This window comes from Herpailurus yagouaroundi, unplaced genomic scaffold, assembly GCF_014898765.1.
Source record: "Herpailurus yagouaroundi ecotype Mexico unplaced genomic scaffold, PumYag 100, whole genome shotgun sequence".
In the NCBI taxonomy this organism is placed as follows: Eukaryota; Metazoa; Chordata; class Mammalia; order Carnivora; family Felidae; genus Herpailurus; species Herpailurus yagouaroundi.
Genome location: NW_024412391.1, coordinates 79936506 through 79962006, shown reverse-complemented (window position 1 = coordinate 79962006; position 25501 = coordinate 79936506). Strand labels below are relative to the sequence as shown.

Below are 25501 nucleotides of genomic sequence, written 5' to 3'. Positions count from 1 at the left end.
CTTCATCTTCACCCTTGTAAACAACTGTATTCTCAGGAGGACTTTGGGGGGGTGACAGGTCTTTTTAAAAATCTGGCCAAAACTAAGGACTATATCCCAGAAAAAACACACGCCATTCAAAACGTTGCATGTATTTCAGAGGAATAAGCCCTCATGTTAGAATAGGGGCACTGAATTAGAGGGTAGGCAGAGGGGGATGGAAATGAAGCAAGGATAGGGGTCAGTCCACAAACTGAGTGGGTATAATTTAATTTACTTTGGAATGGAATAAATACCTGGCCTTTTTGAGTAAGTGTTCTGAAAGTAGGAAGTAATAATTGTATTATTTATAAAAGACTAAAGACAGAGTAGTCCTCTTAATTTTTTAGTTGATCAACATCAGCTTTTATCTTGAACGTTATGAATCTCATTTTTTAAAGTTTTTTTCTCATTCGTCTCAAGGAAAGTACTTCTGAAATTTTTCTCCCGGTACTGATGCCCCCATCCAGGGAAGATTCTCACATACCAACTTTTGTAAACATGAATTGATGAGGATGGGAATGGTTGAGTTCAAAGTTTGAACTTGCTCTCTCACACACACATACTAGTGTTCGCCTTTGGGAAGGAGGTGTGTGTGTGTGTGTGTGTGTGTGTGTGTGTGTGTGTGTGTTTGCATTGCATAATTTCCATATTCAGTATAAACCACTGTGATAGCAGGAGTTGCGTCTTGAGAGAGAGTTGGCTGGTATCAGGAATGTAATGGACGGCATTAAGAAACATTTTGGATATAATTTCTTTCAAAGAACAAACCAGCAACTGCTGGATTAACTTTCCTTTCTTCTGTCCTAGGGCCGAGGAGCGAGCTCTCCCTTCTCTAGCTCGCAGCCCTACTAACCAAGGTTTCATTGAACTGCACCAGACCTCTCATCTGGGGACCCTGCCCCTGCCCTTCCCGCTGCACGTTGGATTTGGGTAGGTAGAGGGCCACCTGGAACTAGTAAAATGGGAAAGTGGGTCATAGGTAGTGTTGGATTTTACGTGGAACACAGGACTTCGTAACATTTCCGGAGGCCTGAATTGTACACCACTGTTTGGAAGAAAGGGTAAGTAAGAGAGATAATGCCAGGATCAGCACTGCTTACTCTGTCCTTTTAACTTGGATCAGGACTGGCCTAACTGATCCTTAGATAGGAATTCAGCAGCCTTGACCTCCCTTATTCTTGAGTGACAGCTGGGTGGTTGGTCACAACCCTGGAATGCCATCGATAGACCTTAATTGGCTGAGTACATTGGTGGAGATCATGGTTTTAATCCAGGCTCTGCTCTTAACTAGGTGTGTGATCTTGGGCAAGTTAACAAGTAAATGAAATTCTTCGGACATTAATTTTTTTCTGTGTCATATAGGATCAGTGATTCTCAACTACTAAGGTATAATTCTATGCATTTGAATCACAGGGAGAGTTTATACATACACATACACACAAATACTGGATCAGAGATTCAGTTGAGTATGGATAAATGTAGTTCTCTAGTGCTTCCCAAACTGTATTTCACTTAAGTTCACCCTTTTGGAGAATAGATCCAGTTTCATGAAATCCTTCAATTCTTTTTGAAAGACAGTTCCAGAGGCCAGTTTGGACTGGGTCAGGCCCAGATACCTCTCTTTCTTAAAAGTCCCCCCAACCCCCTACCAGGGAACACTAATGTCCAGTCAAGATTGAGAATCACTGAATTAAATAATCGCCAAGAATTGATTCTAAGATTGGGTTGCCTTAAGATAGAAAGCAGGCCCTTAAAATCCCTTTTATCCACAGCCTGGCCTGGTATTACATACTCTCAGTGGTAACCAAGCCTAAACATGCCTTCCTAAGAAGCAGTCCACATCAGGCGATTTCAGTCTATTGAGGGAAGGTGCTGTGCCTAGGCACTAGGTCAGTGTTCCCACAATGCTTTGCGAGTCCTTAGCACCCGGTACATTCTGATGGACTGAACAAGGTGTAACTCTGCCTATCCAAGATGACTAGCTGTGCCTACAGGTCCCCAGAGACGATTATCTCTCTTCTCTGGATATCCATGCCAGTGTTCAGTAGCCTATTGTAATTTTTTCCTAGAGGTGACTGTGACTGTAGCGGTATGGGAGAAAAGTGTCAGCAAGGGATAAAGATGATGACCTTGATCGTTGCTGAAATGTGAGCTTTCTGTGTCCAAACTGAGATAAAAAAAGTGATCCTCACACCTTCTCAGGTAGTTGTAGACTATCAAGTTACCAGAACTGGGGTAGGAAAAAAAGAGCATATTGTTTACCTTAAGCATTTGTGGGACCCAGTCTTGTTGCCATTACATTGGCAGTTCTGTAGGTGTTCACACTTTGCAAATTATTCTTAGACTTAAAAGGAGCAACTCATTAAATTGTAATCCATGAAATTTATTTCTATTTATCCTACTCTTTGTTTCCTCCTCTTGCGCTTCACATCCCAAAATACCTAGAAGAAGAAAAATACAGTGTGTACGTGTGACTGTCAGATCAGCGAAAGAGAAATGGACATGAGTTGGCAAAAGATGGAAAGGCATTAAGGAGGAAATATAGAACAGGGTAAGAAGGCCCACAGATTGCAAGGAGCAACACTTAATTTCTTTCTTTTCTCTCTGCTATTGGACTTCTAGTGGCTCCAAGTTTATTCTCAAGCTTTCTAAAACTTAGGCAAATCATTGTATTTCAACTGCTATGTGTTGGAAAATATGAGCTTGTGGCACATGATTCCAGAACGATCCCTGCTGTCTTCCAAACACAGAAGATAGAAGGGTGCCTCCATAGGTGAATTGGCAGCCTGGACATACTTGATCTAATCCATCACTGGCCAATCCCAAGGCCTGAGTTAATTCAAACTAATGTCTTAGTTGGGGAATATATTTTTTTTTTTCTGGAGTGGAAAGCTACCAGCACCAGAGTTCTTTACCTTTGTGTTGTAGAAGAACTGCCCTTACCAGGTGCCAAAAATCGAATGCAGACCTCCAGAACCAGCTCGGCCCCCACCTCTCCATCTACCTACAGCTGGTTGCATCACTGCCATTAAAAAGAAAAAAAAAAAAACCTTCTAGTATTAGAGTCATTTTTACATGTTTATTGCTGATCATTATTCTCAAATATTTAGTAATGGGAACATGCTATTTCATTATTTTATAACTTATTCTTTACCTACTTCTCAAGTAACTTAAGATAGGAGTATATGTGGGCCACCTGACTGGCTCAGTTAGTGGAGCATATGACCTTTTTTTTTTTTTTAATTTTTTTTAACCTTTATTTATTTTTGAGACAGAGAGAGAGAGAGCATGAACGGGGGAGGGTCAGAGAAAGAGGGAGACACAGAATCGGAAACAGGCTCCAGGCTCCGAGCTGTCAGCACAGAGCCCGACGCGGGGCTCGAACCCACGGACTGTGAGATCATGACCTGAGCCGAAGTCGGACGCTTAACCGACTGAGCCACCCAGGCGCCCCAGCATGTGACTTCTTGATCTAGAGGTTTATGAGTGCACGCCCCATGTTGGGTGTAGAGATTACTTAAAAATAAAATCTTAAGGGGTGCCTGGGTGGCTCAGTCGGTTATGCATCTGACTCTTGATTTTGGCTCAGGCCGTGATCTCAGGGTTTGTGAGATCGAGCCCCATGTGGGGCTCCGAGCTGATGGCACAGGGTCTGCTTGGGATTCTCTCTCTCGCTCTCTCCCTCTCTCTCAAAATAAATAAACATTTAAAAATAAATAAAATAAAATCTTTAAAAAGATTGGAGTAAATGTACTAGAAAAAGATGGGTTTTGTCCTCATAACTTTAAGTTAAAACTTTAAGTAAAAAATTATTACTAGACTCAAATGCCTAGTTATATGTTTAAGCATTTTTCCTCCCACAAACCTCTATTTTTACATTTTATTTATTGGTTTTGACAGGGAAAGAGAGTGAGCACAAGTGGGGAAGAGGCAGAGAGAGAGGGAGAGAGAGAATCCCAAGCAGGCTCTGCACAGTCAGCTCAGAGCCTGATGCAGGACTCAAACTCATGAACCATGAGATCATGACCTGAGCCGAAATCACAAATCGGATGTTTAACTGACTGAGCCACCCAGGTGCCCTACACAAACCTAATTTTTGAAGTTAGCACTGTTAGGGTTGTTCTGGTCTTTAGGATTATCTTTATCTTGCTCTTTAAATCCGTACTCCCTCAAAACAATTAAATGTCGCAAGATAATTAGAAATGATAAAATTTTCTTAACTAGTCCCTGCTTGAACACTTTTAACAACAATCTCCAAAACTAGAAGGGATTTTTATTTCTTCCTTCCTTCCTTGAGTCATTCATTCAACAAATGTCCAATGAATTCCTGTTACATACCTGTCCTCATGTGGCTTTCATTCTCATGAAGGAAAAAGGGAAGACAGACAATGAAGTAAGGTACAGTGTCGGTCAGATGGTGATGAATGCTGTGGGTGAAAATAAAGCTGGGAAGAAGGTAGTGGAGAAGTTGGTGGGGCAGCTTTAAAGATAGGGTAGTTAGGAGAAAAAGCTTCACCTGAGAAAATGATGTTGCTCACAGACCTGAAGGTGGCGAAGGAGAAAGTTCTGAGCTCCCCAGGACAGGACCGTCCTAGCCAGCATCAAGGCCTTGAAGCAGGGATGTGCCTGGCACACAAGATAGCAGGGAGGTCCGAGTGGCCAGAGCAGCGTGACAAGGTGGGGAGTAGAAGGAAATGAAATCACAGAAAGCAGCGGTAGTGGGGCAGGAGCGTGGGAGAATGCTGAAGATCATATGGGATACTTACGGGGTGATCTGAAGGTGCGGTGTTTTACTCTTTAGTGAAACTCACAGCAGCCCTGTGATCTGTTTCTTCTTTATTACACCCGCTGGGTATTCTCCAGCTTTCCTTTCCTCACCAAATCAGCCCCTACCCATTCCTTCCTTCATGATCCCTTTCTCCCCAAGGCTGGCTGTGGAATGGAATTCAGCCTCCCGTTCTCCTTGCTTCTTGCTCGGTACCCTGCAGGTAAGGCTTTTCCTTCCTTTTTATTTATTTATTTATTTATTTATTTAAATTTTATTTATTTATTTATTTATTAACTTTTTTTTTTTTTTATTTACTGTTGAAGGAGAGAGAGAGACAGAGCGTGAGCGGGGGAGGGGCAGAGAGAGAGTGGGAGACACAGAACCCGAAGCAGGCTCCAGGCTCAGGGCTGTCAGCACAGAGCCCGATGCGGGGCTCGAACTCACAAGCGGTGAGATGATGACCTGAGCCGAAGTCAGATGCTCAATGGACTGAGCCACCCAGGCGCCCCTTTTCCTTCCTTTTTAAAGAACGACCTACTAGTTGCTGATGAATAAAAACTGCCAGGTAGTACCAAAACCAACAATCATGAGAGTAATCAATGAATTCATACAAAATATATTGTGGTTTAGACTGTAGACCAGGCAGGAAGTGGTTGCACTGCTGGGAGGCTGAATTTAGCCTGCGTGTTTTGTTGGGCGTGCACATTGTTCTATAAATATTTGTGTTGGCTTTCTAACATTTAAAACTTGATAAAGCTTTGTTAAGATGTAGTTTCAAGTTCAGTTAAAAATTGGATATTCTATTTATATGGAGTTGGAAAATAGGCCAAACTAATCTGTGGTGATTTCACAAGTATCACAGGGATTGACTATTAGGAGTGCGAGGAAAATTTCTGGATGACGAAAAGGTTCTATTCATGGGGAGTATGGGTGGCTCAGTCAGTTAAGTGTCTGATGCTTGGTTTAGCTCAGGTCATGAGTTCAAGCCCTGCATCGGCTCCTCACTGCGAGTACAGAGCCTGCTTGGGTTTTTTTTTTCTCTCTCTCTCTCCTTCTCTCTCTGCCCTTCCTTGCTTATGCACTTTCTGTCTCTCAAAATAAATAAATAAAACTAAAAATGCATATATATTACTGGGGCGCCTGCGTGGCTCAATCGGTTGAGCATCTGACTCTTGGTTTTGGCTCAGGTATGATCTCACAGTTCATGGGTTTGGGCCCCACATCGGACTCTCTGCTGATAGTGCGGAGGCTGATTGGGATTCTTTCTCTCCCTCTCTCTCTCTGCCCCTCCCCTGCTCGTGAGCTTGCTCACTCGCTCGCTCTCTCAAAATAAATAAATAAATAAATAAATAAATAGATAAATAAATAAATATATATATATATGTTGTCAAATAAAAAGGTTCTATTCATATTAGTCTGAAGTGCATGGTAGAACTCATTAAGCCATATGGCTCAAACTGTATGTGATTTGAACCTAAATATAAAGAAAATTTCTTACTGGAAGCCAGTCTTCAGCAAGAGCTGAGTAAGGGCTGACCACTTTGGGTCGGCACGTGCTCTCTAGATCGGCACAGCCTCACCTGGTTCGTTTCAGTCATTGCCATGACCTACCTGACCCCTCGTGTGTGATTCCCACAGCAGACTCCTGGCAGTTTTGGTTTCAGCTATCAATGGGGAGCACATCTGTAGGGGGCCTGGTATGTTTAATTGACAGTGGAGAAAATGTGAAGCATGTAATAAAAACAAACCTGATAGCTTATATCAGTCAAGCAACGTATCCACATCCATCTCTCAATTAGTGGTATTTTCAAACCTAGGGTTCTTAGCGGTCTCTGAACATGACTGTCACTTTTCCTTTAAATGCCAAAGGTCTCCTGTGTTTGCAAGATGCCTTCTCTGAGAAGATAACAGAAAGTCCCCTTTACTCCCATTATGAGCACTTAGAACTAGCTTTTATGACATTTGCTACAAAAATAATAGTGTGTACTGTGTACATATGTGTGTACCATGTATCTATGCATTTTATGTTAAAATTTAATAGTGTGTAGTATTTTTCCTAGAAGGTACAGATAAAAATAAAATTACCCATAATTTCACCATTTAAACATAATCTCTATTTACAGTTTTGTGGTAAATACTTTTAAATCCTTCTCCATATGTCTATGCATTTTATATTAAAAAATGTGTTTGATTGGAGGTGCCTGGGTGGCTCAGTCAGTTACACATCCAACTCTTGATTTTAGCTTAGGTCATGATCCCAGGGTCGTGGGATTGTGCCCTGCACTGGTCTGAGAATGGAGCCTGCTTAAGATTCTCTCTCCCTCTGTCTCTCAAAAAAAAAAAAAAAAAAAAAAAGTCTGATTGAGAAAATTTAACACACATCTGCTCATTTTGCAAAATGAAAAAAAAAAGGCTGTAAAATTGTGCAAAGAATAGGAAGAACTCTGAAGAGAATGAGATAGATGTTTGGAGGCAGGTGATCGATGAAACAGAACTAAGGATCACTGCTAGAACCACCATGGGAACAAGAGTGACCTTTTGGGAAAGAGCTCAGGGCATGGGGTCAATAAGGACACAGCAGGCAGCAGCAGGGGGCCTTATTGCAGGAGATGAATGGAAATTCTTATGCATTGGTTAAAATGAGCCTGTGCTTCTAATATGAGTTGAGTGTTATAGATAAATCCTTTCTCTTCCTAGCACTTGGAAAGATGGGCCTTAGCCTGCAGGCCAGCTCTTACCTCCTCACCCTAAAGTCAGGTGAGCAGTGAGTAAAGCTGACTGTGGTACACAAAGGCTCCTAATCACCATTTTGTTCAGGGAATGGTCCTGTGCTGGAAGCACTGGATATGTGATGGTGGATCAAACCCAGGAAAGTCAATCAAGTCTTTAATTTACAAATATAAACGTAAATGTAAAACTAAGAATAACCTCACATACGAAGGAGCATTAAAAAAAAAAAAAAGTTATTAATGCCAGGGGTGAGATCATTCATTTAAAATAGCTTTTTAAAAATCTGAGTACCCTCAGAGTGATTAAAAAGATATTGTGTCCGTATAACAAAAACAGAATTCTTTTAAGAGGGAGCAATCAGAAAACAGACAAAGATCTCAAAAATTTTTTAAATGATTATAAAAAAAAACTTATTAGAAGGACTAATAGATAAAGCTTAAGAAACCTAATAACACTGTATGTTAACTATACTGGAATTAAAAAAAATGTTTAAGAGGTGCCTGGGTGGCTCAGTTGGTTGAGCGTCCAACTTTGGCTCAGATCATGATCTTGTGGTCTGTGGGTTCGAGCTCCGTGTCGGACTCTGTGCGGACAGCTCAGAGCCTGGAACCTGCTTAGGATTCTGTGTGTTTCTCTCTCTCTCTGACCCTCCAGTACTCATGCTCTCTCTCTTTCTCAAAAATAAATAAAAAAACATTAAAAATTAAAAAGTTTAAGAAACAGTGCACAAAATGCACAACCAAATGTCAAAGAATACAGAATACAAATGCTAGAAAAGAAGAAAAAACATAGAGGAACAGTCCAGTAAGTACAATATCAGTCTATTGGAGCTCTAGAAAGAAAAAAAAACAAAAAAACAAAAATGGAGGGAAAAAAATTGACAAATACCAGGAAAAAATTCCTGAGTTGAGGAAAAGTATGAGATAAAAAGGATCCATCAAGTGAATGGAAAAAAATATCTATACAAACATACAATCATAAAATTTCAGAGTCAAGGATATAGAAAGGCTCCTAAAACTTTCTAAAAAGAAACATGAAGTCACTTAAGATTGACATAAAGCTTCTCATCAGTGAACAGGATACTAGAATGTAATGAAGCAATGCCTTTAAAATGAGGGAAAATGATTTTGGACTTTAAGTTCTCTTGCCAAGGAAATTATCAGTTAAGTATGAGGATGATATGAAGACATTTTCAGACATTCAAAGACTCAGGCTTTTTACTTCCAAGTACACTATCTGAATCAATTACCTAAGGATGTGCTCCATCAAAATGAGAGTAAAAAGTGAGAAGAAGGAAAATGTGGAATAGGAAAGAGTGTAACTCCCTAAGTGCAATTAAAATAAATACTAGGCTGGCCAATGTGTACCAGGCTTAGAAAGAAATTAATACAGATTAGGTCAGGTAGTGAGCTCCAAGAAGAATAACTTTAAGAAGAACTAGGTAATTCCATTTAATAGATAGAACCAGTAATGAACAATTTTCGCATAGTTATAATGGACTTCTAGCAACATGAAGGACTAAGCTGACTCATACAGACCTCCCTTCAGTACAAACACACAAAAATAAAGGGTAAAACACAATTAAATGTTTAAACAGTAAACTTAAAGACTACCAGAAGAATACATAAAAAGGTTTTACTTTTAATTTTTAAAAATTGTTGTAAGTTTACTTATTTATTTTTGAGAGAGCACAAGAATGTGAAAGCATGCAGGAGAGGGGCAGAGAGAGAGAATCCCAAGGAGGCTCCACATGGAGCCCGATGCAGGGCTCGAACTCACAAACTGTGAGATCATGACCTGAGCCAAAACCAAGAGTCAGACATTTAACTGACTGAGCCACCAGGTGCTCCAGAGAAAAATGTTTTAAAACAGCAGTAAGTGCAGGCTCATACTCAGCACAACCCATCGGAGAGTCTCTGTGGGATATAGACCCCTGGGTGTAGGCATGGGGTTGTCCATTCAAACCTGGAAAGAAGACATGGCCTCAGGCCTAAAGAAGTAGGCCTTCCCCCATTTAATATGAGCTCACTGTTTTTTTTTTTAATTTTTTTTTCAACGTTTATTTATTTTTGGGACAGAGAGAGACAGCGCATGAACGGGGGAGGGGCAGAGAGAGAGGGAGACACAGAATCGGAAACAGGCTCCAGGCTCTGAGCCATCAGCCCAGAGCCCGACGCGGGGCTCGAACTCACAGACCACAAGATCATGACCTGGCTGAAGCCGGACGCTTAACCGACTGCGCCACCCAGGCGCCCCGAGCTCACTATTTTAAAAACCTCCTAACAACCCTAAGGGAGTATCACCAAACAAATGGAAGAATCTGCCTGGTAAACCAGTAGATTCTTCTTCCATTGTTACTTAAAGTTCAGAACTTCTTTTAAATTAAAATACCTGTGGCTCAAACCTAAGCACCAGTTGGAATTACTGAGCTTTTTTACTCCAAAGAAGATTCTTGTGAGTATTAAGGATCTTTCAAGTGTCTCAGTTGGAAAATAAATCTTACAGTTTATCAATTTATGGAGTCACAGCAGTTTCGTGCTAGAGAGGATTTGGTTGTTTAATGGAATTGAATAATTTTTCCATGGCAGAGTGGTTTTGATCAGTATTTCTATATCGAATAAAGTAGGATGGGAATAGAGTTCAATAACCAGAGGATGTGGACTCCTAATGGAGCCTAGAGCCTGCCCTTTGCGGTTCTGTAACACCTGGTTCTTATTAACCTCTCCAGTTTCATCTTCCGTAACCACTCAGAATACAATTTCTGTGAACATTCTGTGTTAAATTTTTACCTTTCACTTCTCTGTGCAGAATCACCTGCCCTTGCTTTTGCCTTCTACCCATTATTCAAGAGCTGCTTCAAATCCAGTCTCCTCTCTGAAGCCTTCCTTGACCCTACTCTTGCTTTTTATGTGGTTAAAACCACCAGGCTTCATATGCAGCAAATCACAAGTGGGAATGCATGCCTATAGTTAGTATATTTTAGGTAAAATTAGATAAACATTTTGGCATGATTAATCTAACAGTCAATGAGGCAGCATTGCGTAAGTGCGTGGTTTCTGAAATCAGGAGACCTGAATGAATCCCATCCTGGCTCTTCTTACTTCATCAGAATCCCAAATACATCATCTGAAAAAGGTGGATAATTCTTACCTCATGTGGATGCTGTAATTTTTTAACCTCACAGTCTCAGTGTTAACTGCTATAGTCATGCCCAGCTATTTCTGTGTATAAATAAGAGGCTGACATAAATGTCTACCATTTGTGTTATTTTAAGTCAACTAGTGGTTTTTATATACTCACTTTGTAAGTTACCCAGTACTTAAAATGAGTATTAACGTTGTTTAAAGGTGAACTTTTTTTATTACCATCACACACAAACTCACACAGATCAAAGACAAAATCTCACTTGTAATAGCCAAAATTTGGGAGTAGCCAAAGCGTCTAATAATAAGGAAGACTGTTAACTAAATCATTGCATGTATTAGAAAATATTATGTAGCCATTAGAAATTATGCTTCTGAAGTTTATTGACCTGGCAAAACGTTTATGATCATCATGTTAAGTATAAAAATTTTAATGCAAAACTATTAAGACCATATCCAGCCATGTAAATATACATTATACATGTACAAATATATGCATTTATGGTATACATTTAATATGTACTATTCATGAGAAAAATGGAAAATTTCCCAATTTCCACTGTGCTCCTACATTTTATAATAAGGAAAAAAAACACAAGATTTATATTGTTCTCATTTCCTAAATGTTTATATTTCCTTGCCGACAATCTCTTGCTCCTATTCCCAGAACTTTGTGTTCCCCTATATGCTCTATCATTTCATATGCTTCTACCCACCTGTAGGAAATTCTTAAAAGGATATAAAATGCTGCAGAGACATTAGATGACAAGGTTCCTGAGGGCATGTACCATAGCTTATTGATCTCTAAGAGTAGCCAACTTGGATATGACAGCCAAACATGGAGGTAGACCGTAGAATCATAATGAATGAATAGATGGAGACTCAAGGCATTGAGAAATGGAGCTGGTAAAAGGAAATAAGTGTAACATTGATTAAAAAGTTAATAAGTATCTTCTGAATACCTTATTCAAAGTGCTTTATAATTCTTACATTAATCCTTAGTGCATCACTGTTAGGATTGGCTGGACAAATGATACAATATCCATATAATGGCATGTTATGCAGCTGTTCAAATAACAAAATAAAGGGACACCTGGGTGGCTTAGTTGGTTGAGCATCAAACTCTTGATTTCCTTCGTTTCTGCTGAGGTCGTGATCCCAGGGTTGTGGGATTGAGTTCTGCGTCAGACTCCACCCTCAAGATTCATTCTCTCCCTCCCTCCCTCCCTCCCTCCCTCCCTCCCTCCCTCCCTCTTTCTCTCTCTCCCTCCCTCCCTCTTTCTCTCTCTCCCTCCCTCTCTCCCTTTCTCTCTCCCCCCCTCTCTCCCTCCCTCCCTCTACCTCTGCCCCCTCACCCACACATGCGCTTGTGTTCTCCCTAAAACAAAACAGTGAGGAAGCTATTATATACTGATATAGAAAGATCACTAAGAGATGTTGTTAGTGGAAAAAGCTAGGTGTGAAACAGCGTTAAGCATGCTACCGATCATGAGAAGACTGTTTTTCATGTCTGCCTGTGTAAGATATTTCTGTAAAGACACAGGAAACTAGACACTGTGGTTGCTTCTGAGCAATGGAAGTGAGACAGCACTTCAATTTTTTTAATACATGACTTTTTGAGCCATGTGACTAGATTAGTGATTCAATAAGTAAAAATAGAGGAAAATCATTATCCCCGTTTACAAATAAGTAACCTAAAATTGAAGGAAATTAGGTACCCTGTCCACAGTAGTCATCATAACAGTCGTACTTGGGGCACCTGGGTGGCTCGTTTGGTTGAGCAACTGACTCTTGATTTTGGCTCAGGTCGTGATCCCTGGGGTTGTGGCATTGCGTTGGACGCTATGCTGAGCATGGAGCCTGCTTAAGATTCTGTCTTTGCCCCTCTGATCCTCCCCCATGCATGCGCGCATGCTCTCTCTCAGCATCTCTCAAATAAGATAAAATAATAGTAGTCATACTTATTGAACACTTACTATACGCCAGGCACCATGATAAGTGCTTTAGAAACATTTTCTAATTTATTCCTCTCAGATCTCTATTGAAGTTTTATTCTTTCAATGTTATAGCTGAAGAATCTGAAGGAAACAGAATTTATTTTCCAACCCAGGACACTTTTGGAAGTAATAATTACTCTGGGACAATAAGCATAAGCCAGGACATATGGTCACTCGACTTAGAGAAGTCAGATAACGTGCCAGATGTTCTATCATAATGGCAGAATCAGAACTGGAACAGTGGTCTGTGTGACTCCACAGCTTGTCCTCCTACCTGCCATTTACATATAAGCAAATGAAGGCACAGAAAACTTATGTACCTCCCTCCCAAAAAAACACACAGCTAAGTGCCACTTCCAGCCTCCAAACACAGTCCTTCTGAATCCAAAGCCTACCAGATGCTGCGTCTCTGGATAGAAATCTAATAATCTTTTGACAGAGGAATTTAAGAGGAGTGGGTAAAAATAAAAGAAGAGGAAAAGGAGGGGCAGAGCCCCAAGCTAAGTACTCTGGCGACTTTGGCCCCCACCACTCAAGTACACCGGAGAGCAGTCAACAAACGTCTGGGAGCTTGCTGCATCCTGGGGTATATGCTACATGTTTCAGAGACAGTGGTCCTGGCCTCACAGAGCTCATAGTCTACATTCAGGACCAGCTTGCATTGATTTTAGGGTCTTTGGCTCTCCTTACATGCTGGCCACTGCAGTTAGTCAATGATTGTTAAGGAGGAAAAGCAGATATTATATACTGGTCCCAGAAGTATAGAGAAAAGGAAGCAACTTTTTCAAATCGTTTTCAGGAAAAGTCTGATCAAGTCATAAGTGAACATTTTTCTTCTGGACTGTAAGTCACAAAGTCTTTTTTATATGCTATGTCCATTATAGAAAAGTTTATGCCCTGGGAAGTATAGAAATTTTTCATAATAAGTAACATTTATTTTTGTTGGTTATTCATGCTGATGCCCATAGAGAAATTATGTTGAAAGATATGGTGAGTTTGGGTATGTGGTTGCATACTTGGAATGAAAAGGGCAACTATAAGCATTAGAACTAATTAGATTATGTCATTAATTATATAGTTAGAGTTATGTAAGTTGATTACTTTGAATAGATGGATACCCTGAGACTGTCTCTCTTCTGATGCCTCCAATCCACAGTGAAGAATACTCATTCACTTTCACACTTAAAGAAAAGCACTACTGAGCTGGTGTGGGGGAGGGGTGGAGTGGGGGGTTATCTTAGTTTCAGACAACTGAATCCATTCTAGCTAAATCCAGAGATTTGATTGGCATTTTGAACAAACTTGCCAAATACAGTTCTCAGAATGTTGTCGCTGGAAATATTATTTAAGGATGAGGACACTAAGACTCAGAGAGGCAAATTGTTTTTCTATATTCATTTAACAAGCATTTTTGAGCCCTAAGTAGCCATCAATGAACGGAAATCAACAGTGTTGGGTTTCTGCTTACAGTCTAGTTTCCCACCGAGTTCACCAATCTCCCTCCATGAGTTCGAAACAATACACATTCCAGAATTGCTAAAGCACAGTCTCTAAAGGACCTAGAAGTCTGTGGTTTCAAGCTCCCTAGGTGATTCAGACATACTTCCAAGTGTGGAAACTCCTGATCTAGTTGGTCCTGTCATAACAGTATTGAATGGCTCAGACTCTTGAAATGCAGAACTAGGGCTGCATGTTGTTATAGTTTGTATTATAAACATCTGTGCCTTTTAAATTTGGTGACGACTTTGAACAGGAAACAAGGTTTGTGTTTTGAGAGAGGTTTTGGAGAGGTTACCCCAACGTGAGTATGGATGGGTCTGTTTTCTCACCTACAAAAGGAAGGAGTTAAATTGGATCATCTTCAAGATTACTTTCAGATCTAGAAATCTATGATGAAAGATGTTCAAAACTATTTTTAAATCCCTTCTTTCACAGTTGTGGAAAATGGGATTTGAACCCCTAGGTCATTTTGCTTTTCTGCAATGAGTATTTTTGTTGGAGGACCTACCAGAAGGTTTGTCCCTTTAGACCATCTTATTTTTTTTTTATTTTTTTAATGTTTATTTATTTTTGACAGAGAGAGAGAGACAGAGCATTAGCGGGGGAGGGGTAGAGAGAGAGAAGGAGACACAGAATCAGAAGCAGGCTCCAGGCTCTGAGCTGTCAGCACAGAGCCCAACGTGGGGCTCAAACTCACAGACTGTGAGATCATGACCTGAGCTGAAGTTGGATGCTTAACCGACTGAGCCACCCAGGCACCCTCTTTAGACCATCTTAGAAGTGACTTTTCTCATGTAAGGGTTTGGGTAGTTTTACAGCTTGGTGATTTATATTGCAGTCAGCACACTGGAAGCTCATTATCTGTCAGATAAGGGTCTGGTCATTTGATCTGCTCATGCTGGTTCCTTGGTTTCTTTGCCACTCTTCTTCTGATAAGGGGGCTATCGATAGCCTTCATGGCTTTAATTATTTAATCGTTATTGATGAGCATTAAAAGTTCCCCAAAAGGACAGCCTCTCTTTATAATACCCTCTTCTCCTGTCCTTACCCTTCCCGGCACTCCTTTCCTTTCCCAGGTAAGAAAAAACTGCCAGATATCGCTAGGAGACCTGCACTCTAGCCAGGGTCCTAACACCTCAAAAATACTTGAGAATCCCCTCTTGTCTCTGTCTCTTCCTAACCTACAGAGTGTTACAGTTGCTACATTTAGCAAAGAAAATAAAAGATACCCAGTCAAAGTTGACATAAAAAATAAAAATGTAATATAAGTATGCTCTATGCAATATTTGGAACATACACTAAAAAAATTTGTTTCTTGCTTGACATTGAAATTTAACTAGATATCTTATCTTTTATTTGGTAAACTATAGAGAGTCATACCCTAATGCTTTCCTAAATCCATCTAATGTTTTGAGATCTAGCTTCCTTCGAGATTTCCTCCTAATTTAAACCCTGAATGAAATGCTTATAATAAGACTGCATTTGCATGAAGTTTAGCAGGTGTTTCACGGCCTGCCTACACAAAACTCCCTCTTGTTTTGAGAATAGAAGAATAGAAAAACCTAAGCAAGATATTTTTTTGTTTTGTAATTTTTTATTGAATATTTCAAAGACACCCATGAGCAAAGACAGTAATAGAATGTCTTGCACACAATTTATGTACACCTTGTTCAGTTTTTTCCTTTTTTGTTTGGGTGTGTATATGTCTATTGCCATGCCATAAGTTGGTGGTTTTGAACTTCAGCTGTGCATTAGAGTCACCTGGAGAGCTTTTTAAATCCTCAGTCCCTGCCTGCCTCCCAGACCAATTAAATCAGAATGCCTGGTGGTAGAGTCAGATCAGACATCAATAGCCGCCCACGTGATTCCAGTGAGCAGTCAGGGCTGAGAACCAATTCCCTAACTGAAAATGGCAAATTCAAGGAAGTATTTTTCCTGCTACATCGTGTCCTAATATTTCAAACTCATCTCCAAAATTATTTGGTACACTTTTCAGTAAGTATATTATATTATATCATGTTATATTTATTATGTTATGTTGGATATTAAGGCATAGCATACATAGTATGATAAAGATTACTTCTGAAAACATTTCATCTGGCTTTAATTATATCACTGATTCATTATTAATTATTAATTGCATAGTCCTTAAAGTGTATAATTGGCTTTTGTGTCCAAATATTTCTTTGTGGTTTTCTTATGTCTTTTTCATATGTATTTCTCTGTCCCTCTCAGATTTTAAACCAGTGGTTCTTTACTCATTAAAATAATCTAAGGATGCTTTTTTTTTTTTTAATGCCTCAGCCCCCTTCCTAGAGGCTCTGCTCTAATTGGTCTTGTATAAAGCCCAGGATTTCTTGTCTGTTTTAAAAGCACCTGAGGAGATTTTGAGTTTAGGCAGAGTTGAAAGCCAATATTTTTTCATATGTCAAATACCCACCTACCCAATCATCTGAGTCTCCTGGGGAGCTTTTAAAACATACTGTAATTGCCCTGGTTGGTAAAGTAGAAGGAATTTTGAGATTCCAGGACCAGGAGAAATGAGGCATTAACAAATGGCCTTCAGAGTAATGGGTGTAAATGAGGAATCCTGTCAGGGATAGCCAAAGGACTTTGGAGAATAAGGATAAGAAGATCTAATATTTTAGAAATATTTTATTTCATCTTCTGTGTTTCAGTGTAAGCCTATTCTGTTTCTCTGAAGTCTCAGAGAAGGCCATCACACGTGAGTACAGGAAGGCATGACCACTCTCACACATACTGAATGCCCATCGTCCAGGGCCCACCCCTGGAAATCCTAACTCAGGAGATTCAGAGGGAGGCCCTGACATCAATACTTTCAGCCTTCCCCACACCCTTGTGGTGAGTGGCTACGTTTGGTCCCACTAAGTGTACATGATGCAACAGCCTTAGACACGATCATCACAGTTCATCCCATTGACATCTGGGCAAATTGATTTGGGGGAACAGTAAAATCAATGGTAAAACTGGGTTTTTGCAATAGGGAGAAAAAGAGAGGCTGATTCTTATTATACCTCCCTCAGATCTACCTGGTCTTTTTCTCTTTGAGTGGCTCTATGAAGGAAGATATAACCTTTCTGAAATAGGAGAGAAGATGACCAAGGAGGAGGTGTACAGAAAAAATAATAATAAAAATAATACATTTTAAAGCAGGCTTCATCTTCTATAATATGAAATAACAGGAAGCATGACCTATATTATCAACAGTCATGAACACCAATCCAAAGATCTTCCTCATTCATCAAATACTGAGCACCTGCTAAGACAGGGACTGAGCTAGACCCTTGACTTTCAAGGTATGGTCTTGGGAATTACAATCCAGAAGAGACCAATAATTATAATTAGTGGGAGAAAAGTGGAAAATTACACAAAGTAGTGAGTATTGACCCAGTCTTAGGGGAAACTTCAGACAAGCAGAGGACAAAACGAGGCTTTTGAAAGCTACAGTTATTAGGGTTTAGGGAAAAAGAGAAGAGAGTGAGGGGGAGAAAACAGCATTTTCCAGAGTGAATGGAACTGTGCAGGGGCACAAAGGCTTAAAGCAGCGCAGTGGGTTGTGTAAATTCCAGATGGTTCTACAAACTGTCCTGTCATGTTCTGGAGGAGTTGGGGCAGGTGGAAGGCAGAATGGTTGCACTGATCTAGGTCAGACTCCACTCATACACATCAGCCCAGTCGTTCTGGGATATTATGAGTTCCTAGAGTCGCCATAAAAAATTAGATGGCCAACCAGCCTTGCTAGCCCAAAGCAAAAAACATATGATCTTTATTTGTCAGATTCTGCTGCAAAATCCTCTTTCTCCAGACTAATCTGTTCATGTCATCCTTATTGGTACTTGGTTGCATTTGCTGTTAGATTTCCTTTTTATTCTAGACTCTGGAATTTTTAACCTCCTTGGACACAGGCATTTGTTTTAGGATGATATTTTGTGGGTGATCACATGAACCTGAGTTCAGTGTGAATTGTAATTTCAGTTTGGTGAAAAACTTTGCATCATGCAAGAATTGTATTGATCCATGTCAGTAATTGCCCCACTCTCCTGTTGTTAACACATAGACACCTGACTGTTAATTCATGCCAACTCCCGTCTCCTCTGCTGTTAACTTCCTTCAGTTGGGAACATTGGCTTCCGTTGTTTTGTTGTTCACTTAATTTTCCATTATAAGGTGTACAATTGAAATATATAGACAAATACAAAGAATCATGTAACAAACACCCATTTACATATTGCAAGACTTAATCAAATCTAAATGTTTTGCTCTATTTGCACCAATTCTTTTTACAAACTAAAACATTATAGATACAGTTAAAGCTCTGTCTCTTCTGAGTCTGACTCCCCTTCTCTCCAAAGGAAACACCATCCTGATCTTAGTGTTTATCATTGTCATTCATGGTTTTATACATTTTCTACATACATGTGTCCATAAACAGCATATAGTATTGCTTTATACTTTCTATTTTTTTAATTTTCTTTAACGTTTTTATTTATTTTTGGGACAGAGAGAGACAGAGCATGAACGGGGGAGGGTCAGAGAGAGAGGGAGACATAGAATCCGAAACAGGCTCCAGGCTCTGAGCTGTCAGCACAGAGCCCGACGCGGGCTCTCGAGCCACAGACTGTGAGATCATGACCTGAGCTGAGGTCAGACCCTTAACCGACTGAGCCACCCAGGTGCCTCGCTTTATACTTCTTAAAATTTTGTTTATATTATCGTACCCCTGAGGTATCTATCTGTGCCTTGCACTTTTATTGAAAATTAAGTTTTTGAGATTTATTGATGATGACACAAATAGATTTCACTTTTTTTTTTAACGTTTATTTATTTTTGAGACAGAGAGAGACAGAGCATGAACAGGGGAGGGGCAGAGAGAGAGGGAGACACAGAATCTGAAACAGGCTCCAGGCTCTGAGCTGTCAACACAGAGCCCGACGCGGGGCTCGAACTCACGGACCGTGAGATCGTGACCTGAGCCGAAGTCGGACGCTTAACCGACCAAGCCACCCAGGCGCCCCTAGATTTCACTTTTTAAAACTACTTTATAGCATTGAATATATGACTATACCAAAATTTATTTTTTATTGCATACCGGTAGACATTTGCATTTTTTTCCAATTTTTCAATATCATAAAGCTGCAGTGGACATCCTTGCACACGTTTCCATGCACACAAATATATTGGGTTTTTTATATATATACAAATCAACCATCGTAATTGTCTCACACATGACAACATAATCATGTGTATTATACCATTGCACTGATGTTTTCAACTTGTAACTTTTCACAGGAATTTCCCTCATGGAGATGTATAAGCTTCAGTTCTGAAGCATAGGATTATTTAAGGAGTAATCAAATGTGAGTACAGAATTGGAAAGGAAGATAATATGCCTTCAAGAAACTTGGGTTCAATTTAAGGACTGATCTTGCCCCTTTTTCTGTTTCCTTGACATGTAAATGTGTCACTATCCCCCTCATATGGGCTGAGAGCCAACTGAAGTATTTAACCACTGAATTTAATGCGAGCTTTTGCTAGAAGTACACACATTACCAGTTATTGCCTTGGGAGGAAATAAGTCTCATATGTTTTCATAGTGATTTTAACTTCATTTATTTGCGGTTGCTAGGTACTCATCCATGTGTTAGGTGCTCTGGGTTGTCCAAAGATGAAGTCGTCAGAAGAATTTACAATCCCACGAGGAAGAGATGCTTAGGAACACAATCAGTAGGATTGTGGCATCTGAAATAGACTATTTTCTCCCTTAGGAACACTCAGGAAATGCTTGTCTCCTGCTGTTGATGAATAATTTCAGAGTACTATGGATCATGCTGAAGAAAATGAAATCCTTGCAGCAAGCCAGAAGTACTATGTGGAAAGGCCTATCTTCAGCCATCTGGTCCTCCAGGAAAGACTTCACAAGAAGGACAAGATTTCAGATTCCATCGGGGATAAGCTGAAACAGGCATTCACGTATGTTGTGTTTTAACTTTTTCCTTTATTCTGTCATTATGAGAGAAGCAAGGTCAAATGTATAAAGAAAATCTGGTGCAGTGGAGAAAAAACAAAAAGTGAGCACTCAGGATTTGCAGAACTGTCCACGTGGTTCATTCAGGGATAGTATTTGGTTGAACCCAGTCTTCATTATGTATTTCACCCTATTTATTAAATTCTGATTATGCTTGCATCTGTTTAATGGTTTATTTAAACACCCGGCTTTCCCATACTCCAGCACCTTCCACACATCCACCTTTTGCCTTCGTCTCTCAGGAATGTTCCAAACTCTCTTTTTTTCCACTCTGATTTCTCCATTTGGCAACATCCTGAATCTAAGTCCCAACCTAGGCTGTCAAGGACAGCATCCTATGACTCTTTGTTTTGGAGACGCTTTCACAGCCATGTTGCAGGCCTGGGAACAGTAATACATGTGTGCCTGACATGTGTGCCTCTCAGTAGCTCCCAAGCTTCAAAACCAAACCATTCTAGACCCTTGGGACCACACCTCTGTGCTCTGTGTTCATGTTAGCTTCACAGAGACCCTCCGCTCTAAGTATGACCATCAAGAGAGGTTTAAAATGTATACCCTGGAGTCAGACTCTCCAAGTTTTAATCCTAGTCCCAACCACCTACCAGCTGTGTGCTTCAGTTTCCTGCTCTGTAAAATGGGGATAATAATAGGACTTACATCATAGAGTTACTGGGGATTAAAATCCATTAAGATATGCGAAGTGCAAGGCACGTGGCAAGCAGTATATAAGCATAGCTATTGTTAATACCTTAATGTTCTAAACAAAGAGTGTGGCATCTAATCTAATTTGTTTCACTCAAACTCATGACTCTTGCCACAGTTGCCCCACATTTGCTTCCAGTATCTTCCTAAACCTAATAATCAGATGCTTTGACCACTAAAGACATTATTATATAAAGTACCGTGCGTGCTGTAAGAGTACATTGTCCTTTGAATGGAATAAATTGCTTCCTTGTCACCAGGAGGACTTGGGGCTGCCAGAGTGAGGGAACTCATCTGTCCATGCTCGTATTCAGTGATGTCTTTGATGATGGACATAGAGTGGGAAAAGGACTGACCGTGGCCCAGAGCATATTCATGTATCAAAATTAATTGAACTACGTAGGGACTAAATGCAAAGCCTTGGTTTTATCCACCTAATCAAGACAACCAGACACAGAATCCACTACTATACTCCAGTGACAAATGGTGTTTTGAGTTTTCCTAATCAAAGATACTAAAGCACTTCAAATACATATTCATAAAGCTCATAACACATAAATGTCCTTCATTTTATAAGGAAGGGGGAAACTAAATGGGTGGGCCTGCTGGCCAATGGCTCCACCTTCAAAAATTGACCGAAGCAGTAAGTAATTCCCCTACTTTGATTTACACCAACACAGAAAGTACATTTAGGATGTCATCTATTAAAATAATAGCTTCCAGGGTATCCCCATTATTTCAAAACTAAGTTTTTCTTATTTCTCATGGTAAGTTGTAGAGCATTATCGTGGAGCCAATTCAGATGTTTCCATTAAAAAAAAAAAAAAAAAAAGGTTGCAAGAAGCTCTTGTTGTTTCTGATCTCCCCCCAAGTGGCAAGGTCGTTCTTAGCACCAAATGTGAATTTGTCCTTATTGCGCCAGAATATGAGGAAGGGAAGACACCGTGGTGTGAATTTGGTGGAAATGTTCGTCTTTTTTTTTTTTTGGTCCTCCCAGATGTACTCCTAAGAAGATACGAAATATCATTTATATGTTCCTGCCCATAACTAAGTGGTTGCCCGCGTACAAATTCAAAGAGTATGTGTTGGGTGACTTGGTCTCAGGCATAAGCACAGGGGTACTTCAGCTTCCTCAAGGTCAGTAGGTATATTTATTTCTTTTTGTTGTTTCCCTTGCTGTTATCTCTTCAAACAATTGTTGACCCGTTTTCTGTTTAATTTCATTATGATTGCAAATTCATACTTTTATCATATCATTCTAAAGGAATTTCTCGGGGGCTCCTGGATGGCTGAGTCAGTTGAGTGTCCAGCTTCACCTCAGGTCATGGTCTCACAGTTTGCGTTAGGCCCCGCGTATCGCTGTCACCGCTATCAGTGCAAAGCCCGCTTTGGATCCTCTGTACTCCTTTCTTGCTGTCCCTCCCCACCGCTCATGGTCTCTCTCTCTCTCAAAAGGAATAAACATTAAAAATAATAATAAAATAAAGGATTTTTTCAGAAATAATTAACCCTTTAAAAGCCCAGAGATAGTAGTTATAGAATGTAGTGATACTACTTTGCAGATCAGGACCTTTCGAAACTGACTGCACATGGCCTACTTCTTGCTAGGTTAATCAGTTATTCGTTGAACACGTTGTTGGGGTTTTCTTTTTTAAGGTTCTTGACCTATAAATCCATATTCTAATTACAAGGGACTGGGATAGACTGAGTTCCTCTACGTTTGTGTGATTTTATACGTGATATAAGAATTTCAGAAAATGCTCATTTATTCATCTATTCACATGTTTATCAAGCATCTGCCTGACCCTCCTTATCCTTATGAACTAACCATTTGATCAGGCAGAAAGACATCAAACACATAAAAGCACATAAAAATTTGGGGGGTGCTTGAGTGGCTCAGTCATTTGAGTGTCCGACTTTTAATTTCGGCTCAGGTCATGATCCCAGGGTCATGGGATCGAGCCCTGCATCAGCATGGAGCCTGCTTAGGATTTTCTCTCTCTCGCTTTGCCCCTCTCCCTGCTCGTGTTCTTTCTGTCTCTAAAATTAAAATTTTAAAAAAATTAAAAGCGCATATTATTTTTTAATTACAAATGATATTAAACACTCTGAAGGAAAATACAGAGTGCTGGAAGATAATAATAGGGGAACCTAACTTGAGTAGCTAAATCACAAAAAGTTCTTTAAGAGAGAGAGAGTTGAGCTGGGTCCTGAAGGATACTTGGGAGGCAGGTAAAGAATGAGAGGAAGTGCATTTGAGGCAGAAGGGATAGTATGTGTGAAGACACTTAGGAAAAGAATGGAGTATTTGAAGAAGCAACTGAAAAGCAGCTTGCTAGGGGTGTGGTGGGCTAGGGGACGGTGGCCAGCGAGGTGAGCAGCGGCAGGTCTACAGATCCTTGTTGGCCACTTTTTGGATTTCACTCTGAGGGCACTGAAAGCTATCACCATGCTTTCACTTGGGGTTTCTTTCTAAGAGATCACTGAGACTGCTTTGGGGGGGGGGGGTGGATTTGGTTGGTGAGAGGAGCATCAGAAGGAAAGTAGGGAGACCAATAGAGGTGATAGTGACTCATTGTAGGCAAAAGGTGATAAAGGCTTGAACAGCTTCTAGGTCAGTTGCCAAGAATCTATTCCCTTCTTCAGTTTCACAAAAATTACTTAGCAAATGATCAATTGGTCAAAAGAAAAAAAATCACTTCCCCTAATGATCATTCAGCTGAATTTTTAATTTTCCAAGTGATTGATTTACCAAATCTTTTAAGCAAAAGCCTTAAACCAGTTTTAGGACATTTTTTCTCATCCATTTTGGCACCAGCACCCCAAAGACAGAGAAGGGGATGGGTTCAAAGGCAGAGGTGGGAGCAGGGAGGGGAACATCCAGGGGCTCAGCAGCATTTTAAACGAGTGAAACTGACCTTTGGTCAATTTGGACAGATAAGGCCACAGGAAGTGATGCAATGAACCCATGTAAACTAACACTTTGGAGAAATCCTCAGGATTGTGCCAGAAATTTATCTTTGACCTCTTACCCTTCTTCCATTTTGATCTAGGGTGGTGGCTATAAAAATGGAAAGAATTATAAATATATGTGCTATATTTTGTGGTAAAATTCAGCCAGATGGGCTGTTGGATTATTTGGGGGAGAATAGGGAAACAAGGCATGTCAAGAATTACTCTAAGGTTTCTGGGCTGAAGAGTTAGATTGGATGTGAGGACAGTGAGGAAGAAGGATGGTCAAGAATGTCTGAGATTTCTGGTTCCAGTATCTGAGGGCTGGAGGTGCCAATTGCAGACATAATAAAGGCTGCAGGAGGAATGGATTTGAAGGGTGAGTTTGAACATGTTAAATTTGAAACACTTGGGAGATAGAGACATGGACAGTGCATGTTAATATTTAAAATACGGGCTCAAAAGAGAGGTGTGGGCTCAGATGTCAGTCTGGGGATCTTTGACATATGGGGAACATTTAAACCATGGCAGTAGACAAGGCCACCCAAGAAGAGAATGTGGAACAAAAGAGGAGGGAGCCAAGATCAAGTTTTGTCCAATATTGAAAACCAAATAAAGAAGGAGGAACCAGCAAAAGAGACTGAAAAAGCATCTGGAAAGGAGAAAGGAGAACCAGGAGACTGTGGTATTGCAGAAAGGAAGAAATAATTTCAAAACAAGGAATTATCCAGTAGGTCAAACACTAAGAGGTGTAAGTCATCCCACAAACAACTTTGTATGGAAAAGATATTTTTCTGCCCATCACTAGTCAATGAAGATGGATAAATATGAAAAACAAAATGTAGCACAGATAGAAATCCAAGAGATACTAAGTTAATTGCTTGTGGTTGATACATTATTAGTAAAAGGATTTTGTTAAGCATTGAATTAATTGATTCATTAATTTATCTCTAATTTATTTAAAGTCCCTCTGGGAGCGCCCAGATGGCTCAGTCAGTTAAGGATCTGACTGTAGAGCTGGGCTCAGGTCATGATTTCGTGGTTCCTGAGATCGAGCCCCATGATGGACTCTGTGCTGACAGATTGGGATTTTGTCTCTCCCTCCCCCTCCCTCCTTCCCTCCCTCCCTTTCTCTCTCTCCCTCTCTCCCTCACTCCCTCTCTCCCTCCCTCCCTCCCTCCCTCCCTCCCTCTCTCTCTCCCTCCCTCTCTCTCTCCCTCTCTCTCAAAATGAATAAACATTAAATAAATAAAGTCCCTCTAAAACGATTGTAAAGGAGAGGGAAATGGTGTAAACTAGCAAGGACAAAGAAAATGGGAGAGGAGACACTGTGGAGCAGGAAAAAAAAAGATGGCTAGTGATGGACAAGGGACAACGGAATTATCAGTGGAAGAAGCTGGTATTTTGGTGTGTGCCTTGTAGAACGTTGGGAAATTGGCAGCGCTGAGTATTGTCTAAGGTGAGAGGCAGATGGCTAGAAGCAAGAGGATGGGTTGAAAGTCTGTATAATAATTAGCACACACATAGAGACCCAGGTGCCCACTCCGGCACCATGCTGTGGTTGGAAGGGTGAAAACCATGAAAGATGGTCAGGGGGAATTAAGTCTACACACTGAGCTCTGCGCTAGTGAGGGCTCTTCCT

At 40.4% G+C, this 25501-nt stretch overlaps 1 protein-coding gene across 2 annotated transcripts in view; it reads left to right on the top strand.

Annotated features, from left to right (window-relative positions):
• Window positions 1-834: 834 nt before the first annotated feature.
• Window positions 835-25501, top strand: part of SLC26A5 (solute carrier family 26 member 5) — a 49265-nt gene continuing 24598 nt past the window's right edge. The window contains exons 1-4 of one of the 2 annotated variants that reach the window (XM_040472863.1): window positions 835-951; window positions 19470-19537; window positions 19946-20150; window positions 21905-22044. In XM_040472863.1, the coding sequence (XP_040328797.1) occupies window positions 19999-20150; window positions 21905-22044 (292 nt within the window). In that variant the 5' untranslated portion in view covers window positions 835-951; window positions 19470-19537; window positions 19946-19998. The remainder of the gene's footprint in view (window positions 952-19469; window positions 19538-19945; window positions 20151-21904; window positions 22045-25501) is intronic. The other variant, XM_040472864.1, reaches the window with a different exon arrangement.